Source organism: Fopius arisanus, unplaced genomic scaffold, assembly GCF_000806365.1.
Source record: "Fopius arisanus strain USDA-PBARC FA_bdor unplaced genomic scaffold, ASM80636v1 scaffold00088, whole genome shotgun sequence".
NCBI classification, from domain to species: Eukaryota; Metazoa; Arthropoda; class Insecta; order Hymenoptera; family Braconidae; genus Fopius; species Fopius arisanus.
The window spans coordinates 141,044-163,140 of NW_011887827.1; the positions used below are offsets into that span (position 1 = coordinate 141,044).

Below are 22,097 nucleotides of genomic sequence, written 5' to 3' on the forward strand. Positions count from 1 at the left end.
TTTAAAATTTTTCTGTTTCAGTGAATGCTTCCTCGATTTCCATGCTCTCCTGATACTTTTTTGAAAATTTAAAATTTTTCTGTTTCAGTGAATGCCTCCTCGATTTCCATGCTCTCCTGATACTTTTTTGAAAATTTAAAATTTTTCTATTTCAGTGAATGCCTCTTCGATTTCCATGCACTCTGATACTTTTTTGAAAATTTTTCATTTTTTGAATTTTTCAGCCCCATTGCGTGTGGCGCCCTCCCTCTCTTGGGGTAAAGTACTACGATGCCGCTGGGATCACTCAAACCCCCAGAACTGAGCCTCTACTTCAGTCAATCCTCTTTGCTACCTCCGGTGGTTCCCGAGGCCGACAGCTGACTCTCTACCTCAGTCTATCTTCTCGGGAGCCCCAGAGCCGAGCGGCTACGAGGCCTCTCGACGTTCCCCGAATCCCGACGAAAATCGCCAATTGTAATTTTTCAAGATGGCGGTGGTCTGAGCCCAAAGTCGCGGCGCTGTAGCATCCGTTAAACATGTACATTGCCTAGTTTTTAGATTATCCAAACTAAGAACCAACAATTTCACAATCCCAGTTACACCCCCAGTTAACCCCAACCTAAGATAATAAAATTAAATAATTAAAGTGGTGAAGTGACAAATAAATGTGGGGTAAAATAATAAATTCACGATGACGTGGAACGTAACAACGAAGGTGACACCCGAGAGCTCGGTGTGGTGCATGAGAACGTATGGCAGAGACTAGAGAGAATACGATAAGAGGAGGCTTCGACGAGATCCCCCTCCGGTACAGCCATTTAATTATATTTTTTTTATATCCACTGAGAAAATTCTCAGGCCTCTCCCGTACCATTTTATCCCACCCTGAGCCAACCGCTGCCAGCCTAGCCCCAAGACACCCTTTACCAGTCAGTAATTGCACGAAAAAGTGTACAGATTCACCTGAATTCTCCCTGAAATTTTCGGGAGGTGAGTTTCATTTTTGGGAATCAAGAAGATTGAAAAAAACTTGTACACTCCGGGCTTTGTCGAGCATCTGAGACTCGTCTCGTTTCCGTCTGTGATTAGGCCTCCAGGTTTTAACCCCAATGACTTTTTTTTTAAATCCTCCTTCGCATTTTTTTCAATCGTGATAACCTCGGGCCTCTTCACGTTAACCTATGATCGCTTCTCCTTTCGACCATTCCCCTGTGAATTCAGATATGTGCGATAGTTTCTTGGGATTTTTTTTTCTCTCTCTCTTGGGCTAACCGTGGATTCCGGAGTTTCTTCGGTTTTGTTTACTGATAGACATTTGAGGTGTGATAAGAGGTGACGAGTCGATTTTTTTTTCCGTTTGTTGACGATTTGTGGGGTTTTGTGAGTGATTTTTCGGGGAATGTCAGATGATTTTCCAGTGAGAATAGGAGTTACGATTTTTATTGCTCCCATAGGATTATTATAACACCAGAATTTATCACAATTAATTATTATTGATGAGGGGATTCTCAAATGAGGTATTTGTGGCCGGAGATTATTGAAAATGCCGTCAGATTTTTAAACCCTGTTATAACTTCTACCTGTTTCTTCGAAAAATTAACCTGTAAATTCAGATATATAACTCCCTCAAGCGTGTGCTCTACTCATCGCCCCACCCCCAAAAATTCCTTAAAAAACCCCCAATAATCTTGGAAATATAGGATTTTTCCAGAGAATGGTTGAAAAATTCCTCCATACTAATAGAACCTGTTATAAAAATTGCAGATCTCCATTGGATGCGCCCCCGCAGGCGTAAGAAAATTCTCCAAAGAGCCAATGTGCAATTAGTCACCATCGCATCCCATCAAAAAATTCCCCGAAGAATATATCCAAAATTGTGCTAGAATACCCCCACCAAATGATTTCCTGACATGATGGAAAGCAAGCTGTACGTGAAGAATGAGCCAGGACTCGAGGGAACTGCAAGCCACTTGAATTCACACCTGCTGTCCCAGGATGATCACAGTGGTCGTGTATGTTTTGTATGTGGTACACTTGGTCACAGTGATCAGTACTGGCTGAGAGTGAAGCCAACCCCAGGTGGGCCACCGTCAGAGCCTTATTTTCCATTTTTGGAGTCACACGAGCCACCGATTGGCTATCGTGGTGAGAGTGCACGCAGTGGTGCTGTTAGATCGTGCAGTTTGTGTTATGCACTGCTGCTGCAGCAATGGGAGAGCTTCGAGAGAGAGGCAAAGCCCCATGGACAGAGAATATACTGGATGAAAAGGTGCGATGGGGGTCCCTACACTGGGGCTGAGATGACACTCCAGGGAGAGTACGCTGCACAGGTAATTGGTCTCACCAATGAAACACCTGTTCAGGGAAAAATCCAGGAGGGCTCAAGGCCTATTGGTATGTCACCGAGATTACCAACAAATTCACCATCGCCGAGGGCTGAGCAGACACGACCTCCGTCTAGCTCTGATGCCAGTAGACTTAATCAGGATACTCCCAGGCATGTTGACCAGGTCAGGCTGACTATGGAATCACCTCATCAGAGATTGCAGAGTCCGAGGAATGTTGGGGAGGAGAATAGGGGGAGTGAGGCTGCTTTGGATCTCAGGCATGCTCCCAGAAGTTCACCAGCACCGCAACCACCTAATTTACAGTCACAGGCGCAAGGTGATTTGATTTTTTTTTTTTTTCATTTCCTGGGGAGTGGTACACTAGGTCAGGGTGAAATGGGAGTATTTCGAGGCGATTAATCCGGGAAATCAATCGCATTCATCTATTCGTGGATCGGACAGGCGAAGGGATTAACTCGATTTTTTTTTTCTATTTGGGTATTTTAGGAAATGTGGGGGAAAAATTGTTGAGCAAATCTGTCGATTTAATTGCACCAGACGATCCAAAAAATTCATGCATATTCAGCGCTATTCTAATTGCGGTGATACTTCTTTTTACAGTTGCCGGTAATGAATGAATAATAATAGCTTTAAAACCTCGGGAAATCCATTCTCTCCGCGTGAAATATATTTAAAAATATTTATCGTGATGCCATTATGTACGAAAAATGTTCATTTATTCATCGATTATTTTCATTGATAAATTTCGCAATTTCTGTTATTGAAGTTGATTCAATTTTCAAATGCTTCAGATATTTTCTAAATACTTTATGAGCTAAAGCTGAATATCGGTTAATGAAAAATTCTCGTTTGTTCGATCTTCACTCTTGGTGACGACATTGGGGGTGATGGATAATAGGGTCACTGGACGGTCAGGAAAATTTCCCATTCCATGAGCTACTTGACGACCTACTTTGCTCGACTAGCTCTTGTGATTATTAAAAGAAAAATCCCGCATTACCACAAAATCAGTAGCGAAGACGTAAATGATAACAAGTTGAGTTTTCTAAGAATATCTCCGAATCTAAGAAAAATATCCAAGTTTTTTCCAGAATGTATTTTATAGAGTGGAATGAGACCTTCAAAAAAGAAATTTATGAAAATTTCTGTATCTCTCTTTGATTCACAGATATTCCAAAATTAGCATAAGCAATTAGTTTAACCCTTTACCTCGCCAGTGAAATTTCCTCACGATTTACGATATTTTCACGAATTTTTAGGAAAGATCTTTGATCTCCGATTTCTCTGGTCTCGTCGGGCTAAAGTATTGATAATTTTGGCACTTTTGCCCTGGCGAGATCAAAGAGTTTATTGACCTCAAGGATGATGTATTTTTAATGGTTCTGGGGGGAGGCACAGGGGAAGCAAAGAATTTTCCTGATTATCGAGGTTGACCTGTTGAGTATTTAATTAGACCTTTATCTTGAGGGTCAACTGTATCTCCAGTTCAAACTCGTTATTGTCTCGACTGTAGAGAAGTCATTTACAATGAGAGAAATTACCACGGTAAATTTCCATATTGTTAATAACACGTTTCAATTTATTCTGTCACCTGAGCCGAATTTTTCGAGATAATTTCATGGTTAGAAATGATTTTTGTAATGAAGTCTCAAAATTTATGCTGAATTACAGAATAAATTAATGAGGGAAATTAGAACAAAATGGAAAGTTCGATATAATTTCATCACTAATACACAAAGAAATAGAAAAATCAGCAAGCCTCCATTATCTAAATTTCCCAACAATTTCCACGCCAACTTGCAACTTCTTCTTATGCAATACGATTATTATAATTATGTTTACTATATCTTAACCGAAGAAAGACTACTGATAATTGTGTAACAAAGTTTGCAAATGACGCAGTAGATTTTATACTTATTATCTCGGTTTTGTTTGTTTATCTGCCAATATTTGCCCTAAACAATCAGCTGATGAACTTATGTTTACATTGAACTTTGATGAATTTCGACCGAAATGTCAACACCCCGGGGGCAGAGGTTCTGACATCGGAGATTAAATAGAGACAAAAGAAAAAAATACTTCTTACTGATTCGAATAAATTGCGGAAATTATCAAAACAACTTTGAGCTCCGGTTTATTGAGTTGCCACATTTTATTTTTTCCTTTCTCTGTTTCTCTTATTTCGATGGATTTGTGCGTATCTACTCATCCGCTAGTGACGTACCGTTTCTGGTAGTAAATGAAAAATTACCAGAGCCATTCAGTAATGAACTCACCTGTGATAAATTTCCAACTAATGAGTTTTCATTAAGATAACAAATGGACTTGATAAAAAATTCGACGTCAGGCGCCATAACCATGTGTATTTTAAAAATAATTATGAAGATTCTCAAAAGATTTATTTTATTTATGAAAATCGTATGTTTTTTTCAGCGATGTACAGTGGAGGCTCGTCTTCTAGTGCTGGCACTGATATTCTCGATTTATCAATGCCGGACAAGAATTCAGTTACCGAAGTTTGTTACGTTTGTGGCGATGAGTTCAAGAGAGGTTCACTGAGTCATATCGCAGCTAAACCACTGCCAACACCGCCTCATACATCCAGCAGCCCTCCACCATTTTTTCCATCATTGATGCTACATCCCAGACCGAGCAGAAGTCGACCCATGGATTCTGCTGGTCGAGTTCAGGTTAGGGAAAATCACGCAATCATGTTTTTATGAAAATATTTGCAATATCATGGAAGACCGTTAATGAAACGGGCATTCGATTTCCGGTCTGGAAATTGACGTTTCAAAAACCTCGAGTAGGCGAGAGGATGTGTATTTGTACAGTGCAGATCGGAAACATTTTTATCTTCATCTTTGAGAATTGACAAGTCAAGTCTCCCATTCGATGATATATTTCAAACTATAATTTATTTCTGTCATACAATAATCGTTAAATGGAATAAAAATAATATTGAAATGATTTAAACTAATTTCAGGCTTGCTCAGCATGTCAAAATCACCTCCTACTCCAGTGGAAGGCGTATACACGTCAGGGAACACCTCATGGTGACAGAAATTATACACTTCGTAAACGCCAGGCACCGACAGTCGAGCCAGCGACATTTGTCTGTTACACGTGTGCATTAGAGTATCCCTCGTCCAGTATTAGACTGTTGTACTGCTGTCCAAATCCTGAGAAAGAAGCCTACTTTCCTTTTATATGTTCGTTAAGACCTCCACCAGGAGCTAGTCCCATTAGTCCTCAGGGGATGGTACAAGTTTGTTCCATCTGTTACAAAGCCATACCACAGAAACAACAGGTTTTCGGGGGTGAAAATAACGATGTTCAGCCACCAGCCCAGAGTGTTGAGTTTCGTCAGCAAGGTAAACTTTTTGACATGCATTAAGCCAACACGAATACCATTTCACGGATTTAGAGTACAATTTTTCATGGTTTAAAAATTGAAGTAGTGAAAATAATGAAAATTTAATTAACTTGTGAGAGACAAATGGGAAAATGTAATTAGTAATAAATATGAAATTCAGGGTGTCATTGAATTTTTTATTGCAGGCCCATCCCCAAGGCCAGTAGTAGCTAAATCCCCAGCGAATTCAGCTGGCAGTGATATTCGTTTCAAGCCCTACGACTTGAATAAGTCCAGTGGAGCAGTGTCAAAGTCAAGGAGTGCCAATGTTAAGATGCAGAGTTCAGCCCAGAGAAATTCACCTAGTAGCAGTAGTGCACCAACAGAGAATGGAAATGTCGCTGGAGGACAGAATTACAGATGTTACATCTGTGAGAGACTCTATCCACGAACCCAAATGGAGTGGTAAGTTGTAAAAAAAAATTCTTGATGCAATTATTTCAACAATAAGCGGTGATTTGTCAGATTTGACAGTATGATATTTAAATATTGGATAAATGAAATTGCCAGGCTGTCAACGAGTCCAGAGGGAATGAATTCGCACGCAATGCACTTTCCCTGTCTCCGAGGTATGGCGAGAACGTCGGAGAATGCCTGCATGGACAGTCACGGAAGAGTTCTAGCCTGCAGCCACTGTGTAAATCACTTGGCCCAACAATGGGAGAATATGGACGCTGAGAGAGTCCCCCTGGAGCGTCGTAGATACGACATACCTAGTCCACACCCCAATGGTGATGTCAATCGTTCAATAGCAACACCACCTAGTTCAAGTTCCGAGAGAACATTTGCCAGTAATCCAGGAACATCTAGCAGCTCCATATACTGCTTTCTCTGTGGCCTTCACAGCGATCTCACACTTGCTAGGGTACTTTATGGTCATCCACAGGGTCGTAATGCACCATTTTTTCCCGAATTATTGCGCCATCAGTCACCAACAAATGCTGAACAACTCAGGGAGGATGGCTCAGCACTTGTCTGTACATTTTGTTATCACTCGCTATTAGCTCAGTGGAGAAAATACGAATCACCAACACCCACTGGACAACAGAGCACTGCTAATGATAGACAATACAATACACATGATTATTGGTGCTATGTTTGTGGAATAACGACATATCGTAAGAGGGTGAGAGCACTTCCTGTCAAGGATTTTCCATTCTTGAGGTATCACCGACAACCTGAGAAGAGTTTGCTGTTGGAGAATGGGGATTTTGCTGTTGTTTGTCTTGATTGTTACGAAACACTCAGGACACAGAGTTTGGAGTATGAGAGGTGGGGATTGCCCATTGAGAAAAGAGAGTATAATTGGATTGTTCAGCCACCACCACCTGAGGATAGTCCCGATGCTTCAATTGCCAGGTTACCCTCTGGAGAACGTTCCGAGAAAGTGGTAAGTTTTATTGTTTATTTTTTACCATTATAGCCATCCTTATCTCGACCTTTTTTATTCAATTCGAAAAGGCATTTGACGTAAAAAATGCATTGAAGTGATTTTTTATGAGAGCCTCAGGCCGTTTTTTATTTTGAATTTAATTTTTCAGGTACCACCCACATTGACAGCTAGACCGGCCCGTAAGAATTGTTCACCGAAAGCTCCTGATAAAAAACCACCACAAAAGATGCCAGAGAAAGAGCAGCCCGGTGAGTCAAGACAATAAAAATATTTGCAATTTTCAAAACCACACGAGATCCAGAGAAAAAAAATGGGTCGAGGGTTGTACAATTTTTCCCAGAATTCTATTGAATATTCTATCTTTTATCCACTCACTCCCAGACTCTTTTCTTCTCAACTATAGAGATGAAATTAACTCAGCGAGTGTTATAAAATACACTTTAAATGCAAAACTTTTTTAATTAAAAATCCGAGTTGTTCTCTGAAGGGATTCTTCGAACGAAAATGGAAGGATCTGCTTTGATCTCCTTATTTATTCTTCTGGACTCGTTGATGTTGAGAAATTGACTCATAATAGATTTCAGAAGTGATACAGTGCAATGCGATTTTTTTTCGAAATACGATAATATTTTGAAATAGCGAGAGGCTAATATTTTCATTCCAACTCTCCGTTTGAGAGCACACACTCATATTCCGGAAATATCTGTGGATTTTCCTTCGTCACGCTTCTGTATCGATTTAATACGAAAGTCTACGATTTATCATTGTAGGTTCAAAATTTTTAGGATCTTCAGCTATCCTTTCCAAAAAAAAATTATCGCTCCACGAAATTTTCCTCTAATTTGCCAATCAAATTAACCTGCGATTAGGAATGTCAACGATAATTAATACAAATAATGTATTATACAAAAGTATTTTGACATAAATTAGCCCATCACTAATTACCTCACGTCATAATTCCCTCCCCATTCGTAAATAGTGGCACACATCGTGGGATGCCTGATAGGGGAAAATGAATAAAGGGATAAAAAATTGTGAGGCCAATATTTGCCAGAGCCGGGGTTATCTGGCAATATTTCACTGCTATCTGCGTTTTACCAGGCACAGCCTCTCACAGGACCACTCCAGACTCCTCTGGACCGTACGCAGTAGTTCTGACCCCGCGTTAGCTTATTTATATTTTTTTTTCACTTCCTTCTTTTTCTCTTCAAGGGGAATGTGAGACACTTATGGGTGATAACTCTCGACCTCGCGGGGGCAAAGTGATAATTGAACCATTACTCAACTAGTTGTCGTATCTGTTCAGTTCGAAGGGGTTCAGATGAGAGAAACATACCGACAATTTTTTCTCTCGCCATTGAAATATTGGAAATTATAGCTCTAAATGCATTAATTTCCAGTATTTTTCGTTCTTTTATTATTCCTGGTTGTTAACTTCCGGACTATAATTTTTGAAATTCAGAAAATTAAAAATTAAAATAAATTACTGCTCTTGAAATGTCAAGGAGAAAGAGGCGTAAAACTTTCAATCGTAAATCTGCAAATAGTTTATTTAATTAGTGAGCATTCTTCACGAGAATTATAAATAAATTGATAAAACCCTGGATTCAAGTTTACGGCTACATAAATTTTTTTTTTAACGCACCAGTGGACATTTTGTTCATAATAAATTGGGAAAATGAGGGAGAATTTTTTTTTAACCCCTGCGGTTTGTGATAAACACTACCCAAACGATGTAGACATAAAAAAAATTGGAATCGTAGACGTAGGAGAAATTCCCGCAGCGTGACACCGCATTGCGCCCACTTAGCAACCAGGCCGACACCTAAATTCGAATTAGGGAGAGCCCTCGACGCTTTCTCGTCAACCCCCTTAGCCCTTACACCCCTAGCCACGTATCTAGACCCAATGTGAATATAGCAGACTTTCTCCCTCTTCTCGGTGTCTTCTCCCTCGCACTTCATCCCCTTCACCGCAATACACCCCTCATTGGCCTCTTGCACTGGTGGCGCGCAATCCACCCCGTCGGGGGAGAGGTCTCGTTTCTCCTGCCCTTGGCAATCGATATCACCGTCGGATATTGGGGGGGTTGAATTTTTATTTCATTTTTTTCTTTCCATCCCTAAGCCACAACGTCGATTGCCAGATTCTTTTCAGGGATTTAATCGGTGAATTATTTCGTCCATAACAAGATTTTATTTTTACGCCGTTTCACGTCTTGACTCCCGCGAAACAAATATTAATAAGGAATAATTATTCAATTAGGATAGAATTTATTTATGAATATTTATTTGATCAATTGAAAATGGGCATTTTATTTTCAAAGAGATTTTTAATTGGATTAAAATTTTTACGGATTATTTATATTTGCTCGTCATTAATTAATTATTCAAAGAATTCAGTTTTGTCTTGACATGAGGAACGAATGGAAGGGGAAAGAGTAATTTGAGTATTAAAAGAGAAGTTGTCAATCGAATCGGGAAGTAGACAATTGAGGGGATTATTTTTAGACAGCTTAATAATCAAGTATCATTTCTACATTATCACATGCTAGTACAATCATGAATTAAATAACACCACATAACACGCTGATAAACTCAACCCTGTACCCCCCTCCCCCCCTTGTCAGTCACGCAATCGTTTGCTCTCTCACTGTAATTTCAATTGTTTATTTCGTAAGTGGGAATAATTAAACGAGAATCGATCACCAGGGAATAATGGCCGATATTTTAAAGACCGGAGTGGATACCAAATTCATGCAATAAATAAATCGTGAATTCATAATGAAATTCCATCGCCCGGTGTAATAATTATTTCCAAATATTTCTTATTTGATAAAATTGACTTCCAACTCATCATTATTTATTGAGTTGTTGAATTAAAATAAAATATTTGATTTTTGTTAATTGTTCAATGATTTTTTCCGGTTTAAATGGAATATGAGATTTTTTTTTTAACAATTTCTGAGGGAACGGGTGGTTTTGGAATTTCATTGGAAAACAAAATGCTCATAATTAGTGAAATCCATGAATTTGCATAATTAAATAAGCTAGCCGAAGGGTGGGCAAAAGGGTGACTGGGGTCGATGGGGAATTGGTGGGGCTGGAGTGGAGAGGCCGTGTCGTCGGCACACGCATTGATTTTGGCTCCGACAGACAGACATTCGCCTATTCTCAAAAGCCCAGAGAGTTATCAAGCCAAAACTTTTCGTTTTAAATTTACTATTCATCGCAAATTTTCATCCAGACCCATGAAAAATTAATTGGTCGTATCTGTCATCGAGTGGTTAATTAAAATTAATCACAACTTTTTTTTTTCTCGAACCTTCGGTTGCCCCTCTGACGTTTATGAATATTAATCAATCGAAAAAGGGGGGGAAGGGGTGGATTTTCCGGTAGTGTTTGCAGCTTGACTCACCATTTGAAATGTTGAGAAAAATTCTCACCGAAACCGGAACCCGTAGTTCAAGATATTTTCATTTTCCTCTCACGGAAACACTCGAGGAACATCTGTCGTCGGTTCGGCACGCGCCCCCCTACCGCCCCCTTCCAATTTCTCATCCCTTGACCGGTTGGGGTTTTCACCCCCAAAATCACCACCCCACCCCTTGATCCTTGACTCCCTTTCCTTCCTGGATACCCCAAGAATTGACCTTCTCCATCCCCAACCCTCCAAAAAACACGAAATGCCCCATCATTCATTCCTGTCCTGTCACTGGAATTTATTTACAAAAAAAAATCATACACACATTCAAAAATATAAAACAATACATCAACTATTCGTTTTTATAAATAGTCTGGAGCAGATCAATATTCGATTTTCCAATTATTCACCAGAATTCATTAATTCCTTCAAATTCGAATATAATTTTCAATTTATTATCATAAAAAAAAATAGATAATGCATAAATAATTCCCTAGTACTCGAAAATATAAAAACGCGTCAAGTGTTATTATCCGCGATTGCAATAAACCAAAAAAGCAATAAATGAAGATAAACAATAGATTAAAAATATCAAGGAAAATGAAATAAATCAGTGCAGAATGTGCGATTGAATCCCCATAACCGATTAAAAGATGCCAATTGAAATCATGACTCATCCCCCGAATCCACTGGACTCCGAGTGTGACATAAGCCCTCGGTCTCAGTACGCGTGCGTGTCATTAAATTCACGGGAAAAAAAAAATCCCCATCCGCGGATGAGAATGAAAAAGGCCTAAGTCTCGAATAGTCATTGCACATGCGCAATCACCCTCCCCAAAAGCGATATGGTGGGGGAAAGCGAAGCCAAAGTGCTTTTGGTTTTGGCATCAGTCTCGCGTCGCGTTTCAACCCCCACTTGTCTCACCTCGTCGACGATGAAAAAACCAATAAAAAATATACAAGTGATAAAAAAAAGCCCGAGAACATCACCCGATACCAATAACCCCGCGTCTCCACCCGGTGACAAATGAGAATCACCCCCAAAAATAAAAAGTTATCATTTATTCATCGTGATTGGAGTGCGCGCGGAATTGATTGATCCGTGATATTGATCCACTGAAATTTATTCGACGGTTAAATAATTTATCGGTTATTCTTCCCCTCGGATACCCCAGCACCGGTGATATTCCGGTCCATTGGGAATTGGAAAATTGATCGAGAACTCGGCAAAACTAACTCAACCGTTGGTACGATGCCTCGGGGAACGATAAAGATTTGTGTGGGTGAGATCGTTGGGGAGTAAAAAAACGTATGTGTGTGGAGTTTTTTTGTGGTGCTGTGTGACAGTGATAATTTGCCTTTTTTTAAAGATTTTTTTTTTTTTGAGTTTCGGGGGGAGTGGGGAATTTTAATTATCCTGGAAAATGGATTTTCGAGCGCCACATCCACTCGTTCATCCCCTCCATGCCAGTCATCCGTATTACTACTCAGGTATTTTATGCAACAGCTTTTACAAACTGGCATGATTTTTTTTTTATTGCACTTCAGGATTTTTCCCATTCATTTTCAGTCGGTGGTTTTTTTTGTCGATTTGTCCCGAGAACTCTAGATTTTTCTGTGACCCATTGAATTTCTGATGAAATTGATCTCTCGATTGGTTTTTAGGTGGATTAATTGTTTATTAAATTGATAAATAATTATGCCATCTCAAGAATTGGAAAAAATCGGTTGATTATATTTTTGATTTCATTTTATTTGATATCAAATATCAAATTTTTTGTGGGACGAAATTTCCCGGGAATTTTCGAGTAGCTTTAATATTATTTTGTCCTATTTCCCCAATTCCTGAAATTCTCCGATGATTGCACTGACGTAGTTTATTCATCATCATTACTTCGGTCTTGAGATAAAAAGATGAGCCAACGTGGATGTTTTCACGTCAATTATCTACGAAGGTTGAAGAGTTCAACTGCTCATTACCCCTATCTATTTGACCACAATAAACGGCATCGAGGAATTCCCGATGACTTCCTAAACTCTTGAGGAATTTTCGTTCAATTTTCAAGAAGAATTCCTCCAATTTTCACTCCAAAAACTCCCAAAAATTCCAAAAGGTCCCAAAAATTCTTTTAAAATCCCAAATTACAATAACAAAAACCCCCAAAATGCATAAAATAATATGGACTTGAATATCATTCAATTAATTCAATATCTAGATGAATTCACTGAATTCTCTTCAAAAAATAAACATTTGACTTATCGATATTTTTTTTAAACTAAAAATCAAAACCAGAATATGAGAATATTATTTCGGGGGTGGAAAATCACTCGAGCGTCGGATATTCAACAAGTGTTACTCGAATTAAACGACAAACATCATTACTCAACCGGTCACTGACGTCGGAATTTATTCTCGTCACCGTCAAATGCTCGTGAAATTCCCCTTTCAAACGGTTAACAAATATTTTTCGTGAAACACAAGTACGACGGGTAGTTTAATGAAAGGGAAATAAATGGAGGGATGGAAAAATATTGGGGACTAATATACCGACGCCAGGTGGTCCATACTCGGTATTTCCGGTCTCAATTTCTGTTTACCACATAATAGAGAAACCCAGGATTCTCTTTCATTCCATTGTCAACGATTTTTTTTTTCTTCAACTCCCTTTCGGGCTACGAACACCTCGGGAATTTTGTTTCGAGGGCTCTATAATTTGTTTTCGTCTATTCAATTCACAACATCAGGGGCAAATCATTCAAAACACTTCCCATTCAATTATTCCCTCAAAAAATAATGAATCTAAAAAAATCAGTCTATCAATACCTAAAAATGATTTTCATTTTACAAATGAATTTTCACGATCAAAATTCATACAAATAATAATAAAAAAAATGCGTAATGTAAATCATAAGAAATAATTAAGTCTCTCGATTATCCGGGGGTTGACAGAATTATTTCAGTGAAAAAACAGAATAATCCCCCAAAATTGACCGTTAAATTCCTCCCGTTTAATACTTTAATGCATTTCTGACACAAAAATAATTCCTCCCTTTTTATTATCACAGACACCTGACGTGAAATAATTTACACACTTTGTTCCCTCCAAAATGAAAACAAAAAGGGGTGACAGGGGGTCGAAGAGGGGGAGGGAATAAAAAAGTTTATAATTGCAAGTCGTAACTTTTTTTTCCCCCCGTGGGTGTTTTTTTCTTTTATCCTCTTTTTGTCCTCCACCCCCTGGTGGGTTGTTATAAAGGGGTTGTTTGAACAGGAGGGACCCTTTGTCTCGGTTGGTCGACCCTCTACCCTCTTCTACCCTCTTCTACCCTCATCTACCCTCACATACGCACACGCACTTGCGTCATCCCTTCGGTTAAAAAAAAAACCCCTTTTGTGTATGCATTATGAGAAGTCTTTGGCATCTGGTTATTTTCTCCTTTTTATGAATTTCGGATTATTTCTCCTCTCCACTCCGTTCTCTCCTGCACTTTATTAATTTACCGATTTTTTTTTCGAGTTAAATTGTTTATAAAAAAAAATTGATTAAATTCACTTAAGTCCACATTTTATTTATATTTTATTCCTGAGTTACTGCAGTTATTTCAAGTGCATATTTAATTTTTTCCAATTGCATTGTAATTGTAATTAAAAAAATATTTCCTCTCAGCGTCACGGTGATCCATTAATTAATAGTTATTGAGAGTGCGATTCAAATGACATTTCACTCCTCTCCAATTAATTTTCCAATCTCGAGAAATTGGTGCTCCAACGTTTTTTCTTGCTCCGGATAATTCCGTTTTCTCATGCAGATTTTCTCGCTTCCATTGATGTTTCTGTTGTCGGTTGAATAATAGCAGAAATTGCATTAGTTTTACCAGACGAATGGCGGGGGAGTAAAAAAGCCATGAATTAAGGATGAAGATTGGGGGTTGAGGAAAGCCAAACCTCCCTGGGGCTCTTTTCGCCCCCTTGATTCCGATCAATAGCTTCTACCCGTTGTCTATAGCTCCTCGGAGCTCTTCAATAATTATTTCCAATTAATTTCCATCCATAAACAATGGAACTTGAGTTGTCAATCATTCTAGGTCGTCCCCCAAATAAATCGGAGTGAAAAAAAAAATCAATCATTACGGAAAATAATGCAATTTTTTCACGTTCCTATTTCAAGATTTTTTATTTATTCATTTATTTTTTTATTTTAGCCAATAACTCAGGAAAATATGACTTTCGGTGAAATTACTCGCTGACGCGCAGGCGCGCGATTCGAATGTCAATGCGCAATTGCGCATCATGAAAATGGTATAAGTTGTACTGTGGTACTGAGAGAGACAGAAAACTAAAAAAAAAAATTGAAAAACCCACGATATATTTAAATAACAAATAATATAAACTTTTAAAAATTCAGCCTTTAATTTTCATCCATTAAAAATGTCACTTTATAATAATATTACATATTCAATATCGGATTAATTGTAAAATAGCGCGCAAACACAAATTACAAGAAAATCAAAGAATTTTTTTTATTCGTCGCCCTGGGTTTTACAAGATGCGATAATTGATGACTAATTCGTAATGACGAGAGTCACGCAATTCCCAGTTATTCACTCATCTCCACCCCATTTTCCTCCCACCCTATTAGCGTTAATAAATGCCGCATGCGCTGAACCCCTTGATATTACTCCATCGGATTATCTCCAATATTAGCACCATACATGGCCCGTTTGCCTTTCAATTACCCCTTGGATTGATCTGTGCACTTGCGATTAACTCATCCAATCCTCTCCTCGGATAGTAAAAAAAAAATTTATTCCGCTAAATATCTGCCAATTTCTCCTTTTTTTCTCGTTTTGTGTAAAATCGTGGATTGAAAAAGTTAATAATTAAATATATTCAATGAATAAAAAATTTAGATAATTATGTGCCCATTTTTCTGACTTTCTGACGAAATTTCATCGAAAATTAAAAAACTGTAAAATATCGGCAATAATTACTCGGTCGTTCGATCGCTCTGCAGACATGCATCTCCGTTTATTTGTTAATAACATTGTTGTTTGTCGTAATATATATTTTCTTCCGTTTGCTCTCTCTTCGTTTTCTTCCTCGGTGGAAAATGGAAAAAGAGAGCATGCGCTGAACCATTTAAAGGGGGAGTTTATCGAGCGTAGAATTCTTTTCGCAATAAATCGCGCGTCGTTAGACACGAAGCCTCAGGATTCCGATGACAAAGAAAATTAGTAACATTCGTTTTATCGATCTCCAGGGATTATCATTCCTTGCGATTCGCAATTGACAATTCATTGCACTCGAAAAAAATTCGTTTGTACCCATCAAATTTAATCCATACGAGAAATCCAGCGAAAAAATCGTGAAATTAATTAATCAACGCGTAATTATCCACAAAAAATAATTATCTAAATCTTCTGAATCCTCTGAAATTCGAATTTTAAACTAATTGTTTTACACTCACTTTTTCAACATAATTACCAAAATTTCTCATGACAATAAGAATTGAAATTTCTTTCGTAATTTGTCCTCCAATTTCCAGTAAAAAATTCCTGATCATCGAACCCCAAAAAATAATTAAACATCAGAGTACATAAATTGAATTGAACATTAATGTGAGTGTACCGAGAGATCGATGAGTAAAATTAGTCACCACGTGGATTTATTGTGATGACATGGAGAATTTTTGTGTTCCCAACAAGTACTGAATTGGCTGACAGTCCAATTGACACAAGTTGGCACCAGTTGGCACCAGTTGACCCGGTCGTACGCCGGCGTTGTCATGACTCCGGGAGTCATTGGGCTTACGAGCTTGTTAAATGCCAGAAGGCTGAACCCCAGTGGGTGACCTGACCCCTGACCCCGCTGTTCACTCCAAACATTACCCTCCAAACCCTATCTCAATGCCCTGCGCTCTTCATCCCAATCTCAATGGCTCCTCCACCGGTTTATGTCTCGCTAACGCACGCGCCTTTTATCAACCGATACCACTAACTCCTCCTCAAACATTCACCAAATTGATTCGGTTTATCGTACCAATGACAATGCCTCACTCACAATTCAATGATTTTTATCCCTCATCTATTTATTTTTATATTCAATACTTGAAAAACAAAAATTTTTCTGCGAAATAATAATTTTCCAATTTTTCAATTGAGATATATTATTTTTTATCAACCACTCGATTGTTTATCATTTAAACATTTTTTGAGACCAAAAATTTAAAAATCGCTTGACCGTTTTTCGGGGAATAATTATAAAAAATTGATTAATTAATATATAATAATTGATGCATCAATGGTATTGATGTTTAATTGAGTTTTTATATGCGCCATATTTTAAAAAATCGATGAATTTTTGGAAAATTTCACCCTTTGGGGGCTGCGATGAGATATTGGTAATGCGCACTCGACCTCAAAAGGCATAAATGTAATTTCCACCATTACGGGAATCAATTACCGAACGACAAAGTGTACTCGAGACACGCAAACTCGATTATCGACGGGGCTTTTGAGTATCAGAGGGAACGCCCTTTGCCTGTTCATCTAGTCACACCTATAGTCCCTGAATTTTCTGGCACGAAACTACTAATTTACCCCTGATGTTATTCAACCAGTTGATCTATTAATTCAATTCCCTTTTGATAAAAAAGATAATGAATTTTGATTAGCCATCCAGAAGACAATTCAGAATAAAAATAGAGAAATCCTATCATAATAGCAATTACTCTTAAATTTCTTTAAATAATTTCCGTTTGGATAAATGAATAAAAATGAGAAAATTGGTGAAAATTCTCTGTTTTCTCCATGACCATTTCACTTTGGAAAATGGCACCCAGACTCCATGAAATTTCAATTTTTCCCGACAGTGCACTCCTCGCTTTTCCACAAAAGCAAAAGAAAGGCATTATTCCATTTATTCTCGTGAGGATAAACGAGAAAAGATTGAAATTCCCTGCTGGTGGATTCTCCACTACATCCTCAAGTTTTTATTCCATCCGACTTTTTAGTCTGTATAGCAACTTTTCCACAGCCCGGGAAATGAAAGTCCCCACGAGGAGCTAAACTTCAGTAATGAAGGCGATGTTGAGTGTTTACTTGGTGCATTTGCCAGGGAAATTCAAGGAAGCGTGAGAAAAGAACTATACGGTGGTAATCTACGTAGGGGATAGGATAGCAACACTCTTTTTTTATTCAAACAAAAAGAAAAAAAATAATAATGAAGTAAGTTTGAAGGGCTTCTGAGAGCACCTCTCGACTTTGTGTGGATTTTTGTCGTGTGAAAAAATCTGGGGAGAGATATTAGAGTTACCTTCAGAGAGGAAAATCCTTCAGGTCTTTTTATTTTAGTTCTTTGTGGAACGATTAAGTTTTGGGTGGAATAATCCTGGGAATATTTGCCTCGGTGAATATCCTGGGAGACAAATTAATCCACCTGGTGGGATTTATTATTTGTATCAATGGAATTGTTGAGGATTTTTGGGAATTTTCATTGAATTAATTCGTTTAAATTTCATTGCTGTTTTGTTATTGAGTTTTTAATCCATTACGATCAAGTATTTAATTGAAAAATTCTCGAGGTCTTTAATTTAAATTCCTTGTTGATCGTTTTATTTCTTGATGAATAATCGTGGGACTATTTTTCTCGCTGGATCTTGGGGGAAGGCAGATTAATCCAGCTGGTGGGTTTTATTATCTGTCTCGATGCAAATCAAGTAGTTAAGAAGTTTCGAGGATTTTAATCGAATTAATTCACCCAATGAGAATAAAAAAAGTTTTTTCAATCCCCCAAAATGATCTCCCAATCCATTTAATTAGTTTCCAGTCCTTTAAGCTCAAAATAATTCTTCATAACCCAAATAAATAACCTCGAGGTACTCTCCAATTGTTCACATCAATTATTTTCATTCCACCCAATTACCCGAGCCCTCCATTGACAAATCAACGAATCAAGACTTTCAAATAGTTGAAAAAAAAAGGAATTACCCCCAAAAAAAATGTAGACGAGTGAATGAACCCGCATGGGGTACGATAATAATCGATTAAACTCCAACCGAAGAGATTATTTCACTGGACCAGTGAGCACTAAAGTCAAACAAAATCGGTGAAAACAAAAAGAAAAAATAAAACCAGAGAGAGATAGGAGAGAAGGGGAACAAAGTCTCGGGGGACAGATTAGGCATCGATCCGGTAATTGCACCCTTCTCTTTTATTTTTCATTTGCTCCCCTCCATCTTTCACCCCTTAAACCACCCAACCACCCACAAATCTCCCAATGGGGCCGAGAAATTGGGGAGAATGGTGCGATCGGAAAGGCACCCCCGGGAAATAGTTATAACAGCACTGGTCTGTGACACGAACCTTTTTATTTTCATTTCGCATACATATTTTTTTACGTATTCTCTCTGGACTCTATATTTTCATGAGTCGCTCGATACCACCAGTAATTGAATAAACACGAGCTTTTGTTGCCCAAAATCCAGTTAAAACTCCCGGGTTTTCAGTTATTCAACCGTTGCGTACATTTTTTTTAATAAACGCTGAGGATTCAAATAAAAAAAAGATTTCAAGTCTTTCCGCGAAAAATATAGAAGAGAAAAATTATTATTATTAATATAAATTGTTCTGTGGGTGGAGAGGTGGGCACTTGCAAAAAGCAAAAAGGGGAAAATGGTGGGTTAAACGTGACAATTCAATGATTAATTCAATCAGTATTATCGTTTGCATATTACTGCTCTCGATTTTATGAAATTCATGAGGAACGGTGAGGAGATGGAGATCGGTTGAATCCTTCTCACCATTTAACCACAGGAACAATGAGATTTCATGAGACTGCGAATTCCCAGTACCACTCAAACAAATTAATATGGAAATTTCACTTCCACCTGCGAATCCCCAAGCGTTTAAATCGTCACTTTTATGCATTCCCTTATTTCCCCCTTTATTGATCCTCCTTCGGTTTTTAATGAATAACGGGTTCTGTCTGCCTCGAATAATTATTTCCCTTTGTTTCCACCGATGAGAAAGCTCCCTGCGCATAATAGCAGTCAATTCGATATATTTTCCAATTTATCAAAAATCGAGTATTCATATATTTAAATATTTGACTTCTCAAATTAATCTGAAATTTCATTCATTTCATTCATTCATCTCTGCAAATTGAGATGATAATTTCTGACAGTTAAATCAGGAAACCCGAGAAGTTAATTCCTCCTCAATTAATTATCTCCCTCCACCCCATCCAAAATTCCCAATCCTACGATTTAAAAAAAAAAAATGTGATGAACCGGAAATGCTTATCCCTACTTAGCTGTATAATAATTTGGTGTACGTGTTGGGTGCAGTTGAATTTTTCTATAAATATTGGAATAGCAGTTTGCGCCTTGGTCTCTCATTCTTTTCAAATTTCGTGTCTCACTCGGTGGTTATAGGGTGGGTGTTGCCATGGCAACCGACTGTAAGCCGCTTAAATCCCAAACCCCCAGACCACGGACATTCGCGAACACCCCATCACCACTTTTCACCCCTCGAACCCCTCCCACCCCTCACACTCCTACCGACCCCCGCATGCCCCATCCCACCTCATTCCACCCCCTCACACCCTCCCTTTGCCGAATCACTCCTCCACCCCCCGACGACAAAAAAAAAATATCCCAACCCCCACTGGTTCTTTCACCCCTCTCATTTTTTTTATAATGAATTTTCTGGATTCATTTCTGCTTTTGCTTTTTTCATTTTTCGCCAGTCATCGCCATTCATCCGTACATTATTAATTAGTCGTGAACCGGAAATTGGTAATCAATAGATTGTAGAAAAATTCATTGAGTGATTCGTTACTCACAAACTGAATCCAATTACGGTCTTACCAATTTGATTATTTTACTGAAATTTCGATAAATGAAGGATTTTTAAAATAATTATTCGCCAATTCGCATTTGCAATTTAATTTCATGATTTAGTTTATCAAAGGATTGAATTGAAGGTGAAAAAAGCCTTCAAACAGCTCTCAACACTTCACTTTTCTCATTCCAATCAAAGAAATCCCAGCGTCTCGGGGAAACCGGTTGAACCAACCGAGAAGACGAAACGATCTCTAATTACATTTTCATTCCACTCAGTAAATTAGTCAAACTGGGCATAAGAAGCCACTCCAGGGTGAAAAAAAGCCCTCCACAAGTCCGTAAACAACTCGACGACACTTTCCACTTTATTATCTCGAGAGTCATAAAAACGCCACGAGGAAAAAAAGTCAAGGAGAAAATATTAAATCCGTAGCGTAAAAAATTCTCACCGGAACAGATAATTTATTTACTAAAATATAAATAATAAATATACATATGAAAAAAAAATGGTGAATTAAGAGAGAGAAAATAATGTTTGAATTTTTTAAATGTTAAAGGTCTTCAACCGGCGAGCACAAAAGCCCAACCGACGACAATCGGCAAATCCCACCGTCCAACTACCGGTGTATTACCTCAGGGTCATCCACCGGGTCCAGGACCAGGACCAGGTGGACAGCAAAATAGCAGAAGTTTTGCCGCTGCACTGAGGAACCTTGCCAAGCAGGCAGGACCGGCTCCTCAGGATGAAGAGCCTCGTGCGAGTCCTAAAAATCGACCTCCACCACCTCTTGTACGTGGACCCTCACCCGCCAAGGTGAGTTTCACATGACCCCACTAAAACGAGATGAATAAAAATAATATATCACCATTCCAGTTATTCCCCTTTCCTTCACAACCTTTGGCCAATCAATTTTATCCACTTCCGCATTTTTCGTTACGAATAAACCAGTCCCGAGTTAATCTCCCCTAAAATGTTCACCAACTCTCCAACCGCTCTCTTTATTATTTTATTTTTCAATTATTCCATTTTATTTACTCCCGAAAATCTGGAAGAATAATCATCTAAAATCGATTTTTCATTGAAAGTCCGATATTTTCAACTTCATCAAGCGAATTTACTTGAAATAATTTTCCTTGAAAATGTATGACGTATGAAATTGAGAAGAATCAATATTCCATGCTTCCCGAAGCACAAGTGCTCTTTGATCTTCCGATTATCTCAAGTGAACTACAATTTTTCCGTTCTACAAGACCGGATACCTTTTTCATTTCAACAAGATTGGGGTACGTTCTCGTTCACGTCCCTTTGTGAAGTCTTTGAGAAACTTTAAATTCGAGTGACCTCTTCCTCTCTTCTCACCCTGTTGTTTCCCTTCGTCTACCCCTCCGACAAAACAAGCCCCCGGATACATAATTCTCAGCGCTCCACTTTGCTGAAAACTTGTTCTATCGTCCCGAATAATGCGGAAGTGAGAAAAATTGGTTCTTGTTTCATCCTTACCAAGGGTGCAATGACAGTTATTTACTCTCCAAATGGTAATCCCCTTTCATCCCCCAACCGTTGATTTCCGTTAATTAATTTTATTTTATTTTCATCGTACGTAAAATGCAAAAATACTCCGAGAAATTAATTGATAACTCAACCGTTAGCATAATCGTCAAATATTTTTATGATTTTTGTCATGAATGGT

At 38.3% G+C, this 22,097-nt stretch overlaps 1 protein-coding gene across 1 annotated transcript in view; it reads left to right on the forward strand.

The window, feature by feature from the left end:
- The first annotated feature begins 322 nt into the window (after window positions 1-322).
- Window positions 323-22,097, forward strand: part of LOC105270450 (uncharacterized) — a 30,949-nt gene continuing 9,174 nt past the window's right edge. The window contains exons 1-8 of the mRNA XM_011311377.1: window positions 323-790; window positions 1,747-2,646; window positions 4,764-5,020; window positions 5,317-5,704; window positions 5,892-6,150; window positions 6,256-7,135; window positions 7,287-7,386; window positions 20,964-21,220. Of these exons, the coding sequence (XP_011309679.1) occupies window positions 1,893-2,646; window positions 4,764-5,020; window positions 5,317-5,704; window positions 5,892-6,150; window positions 6,256-7,135; window positions 7,287-7,386; window positions 20,964-21,220 (2,895 nt within the window). The 5' untranslated portion in view covers window positions 323-790; window positions 1,747-1,892. The remainder of the gene's footprint in view (window positions 791-1,746; window positions 2,647-4,763; window positions 5,021-5,316; window positions 5,705-5,891; window positions 6,151-6,255; window positions 7,136-7,286; window positions 7,387-20,963; window positions 21,221-22,097) is intronic.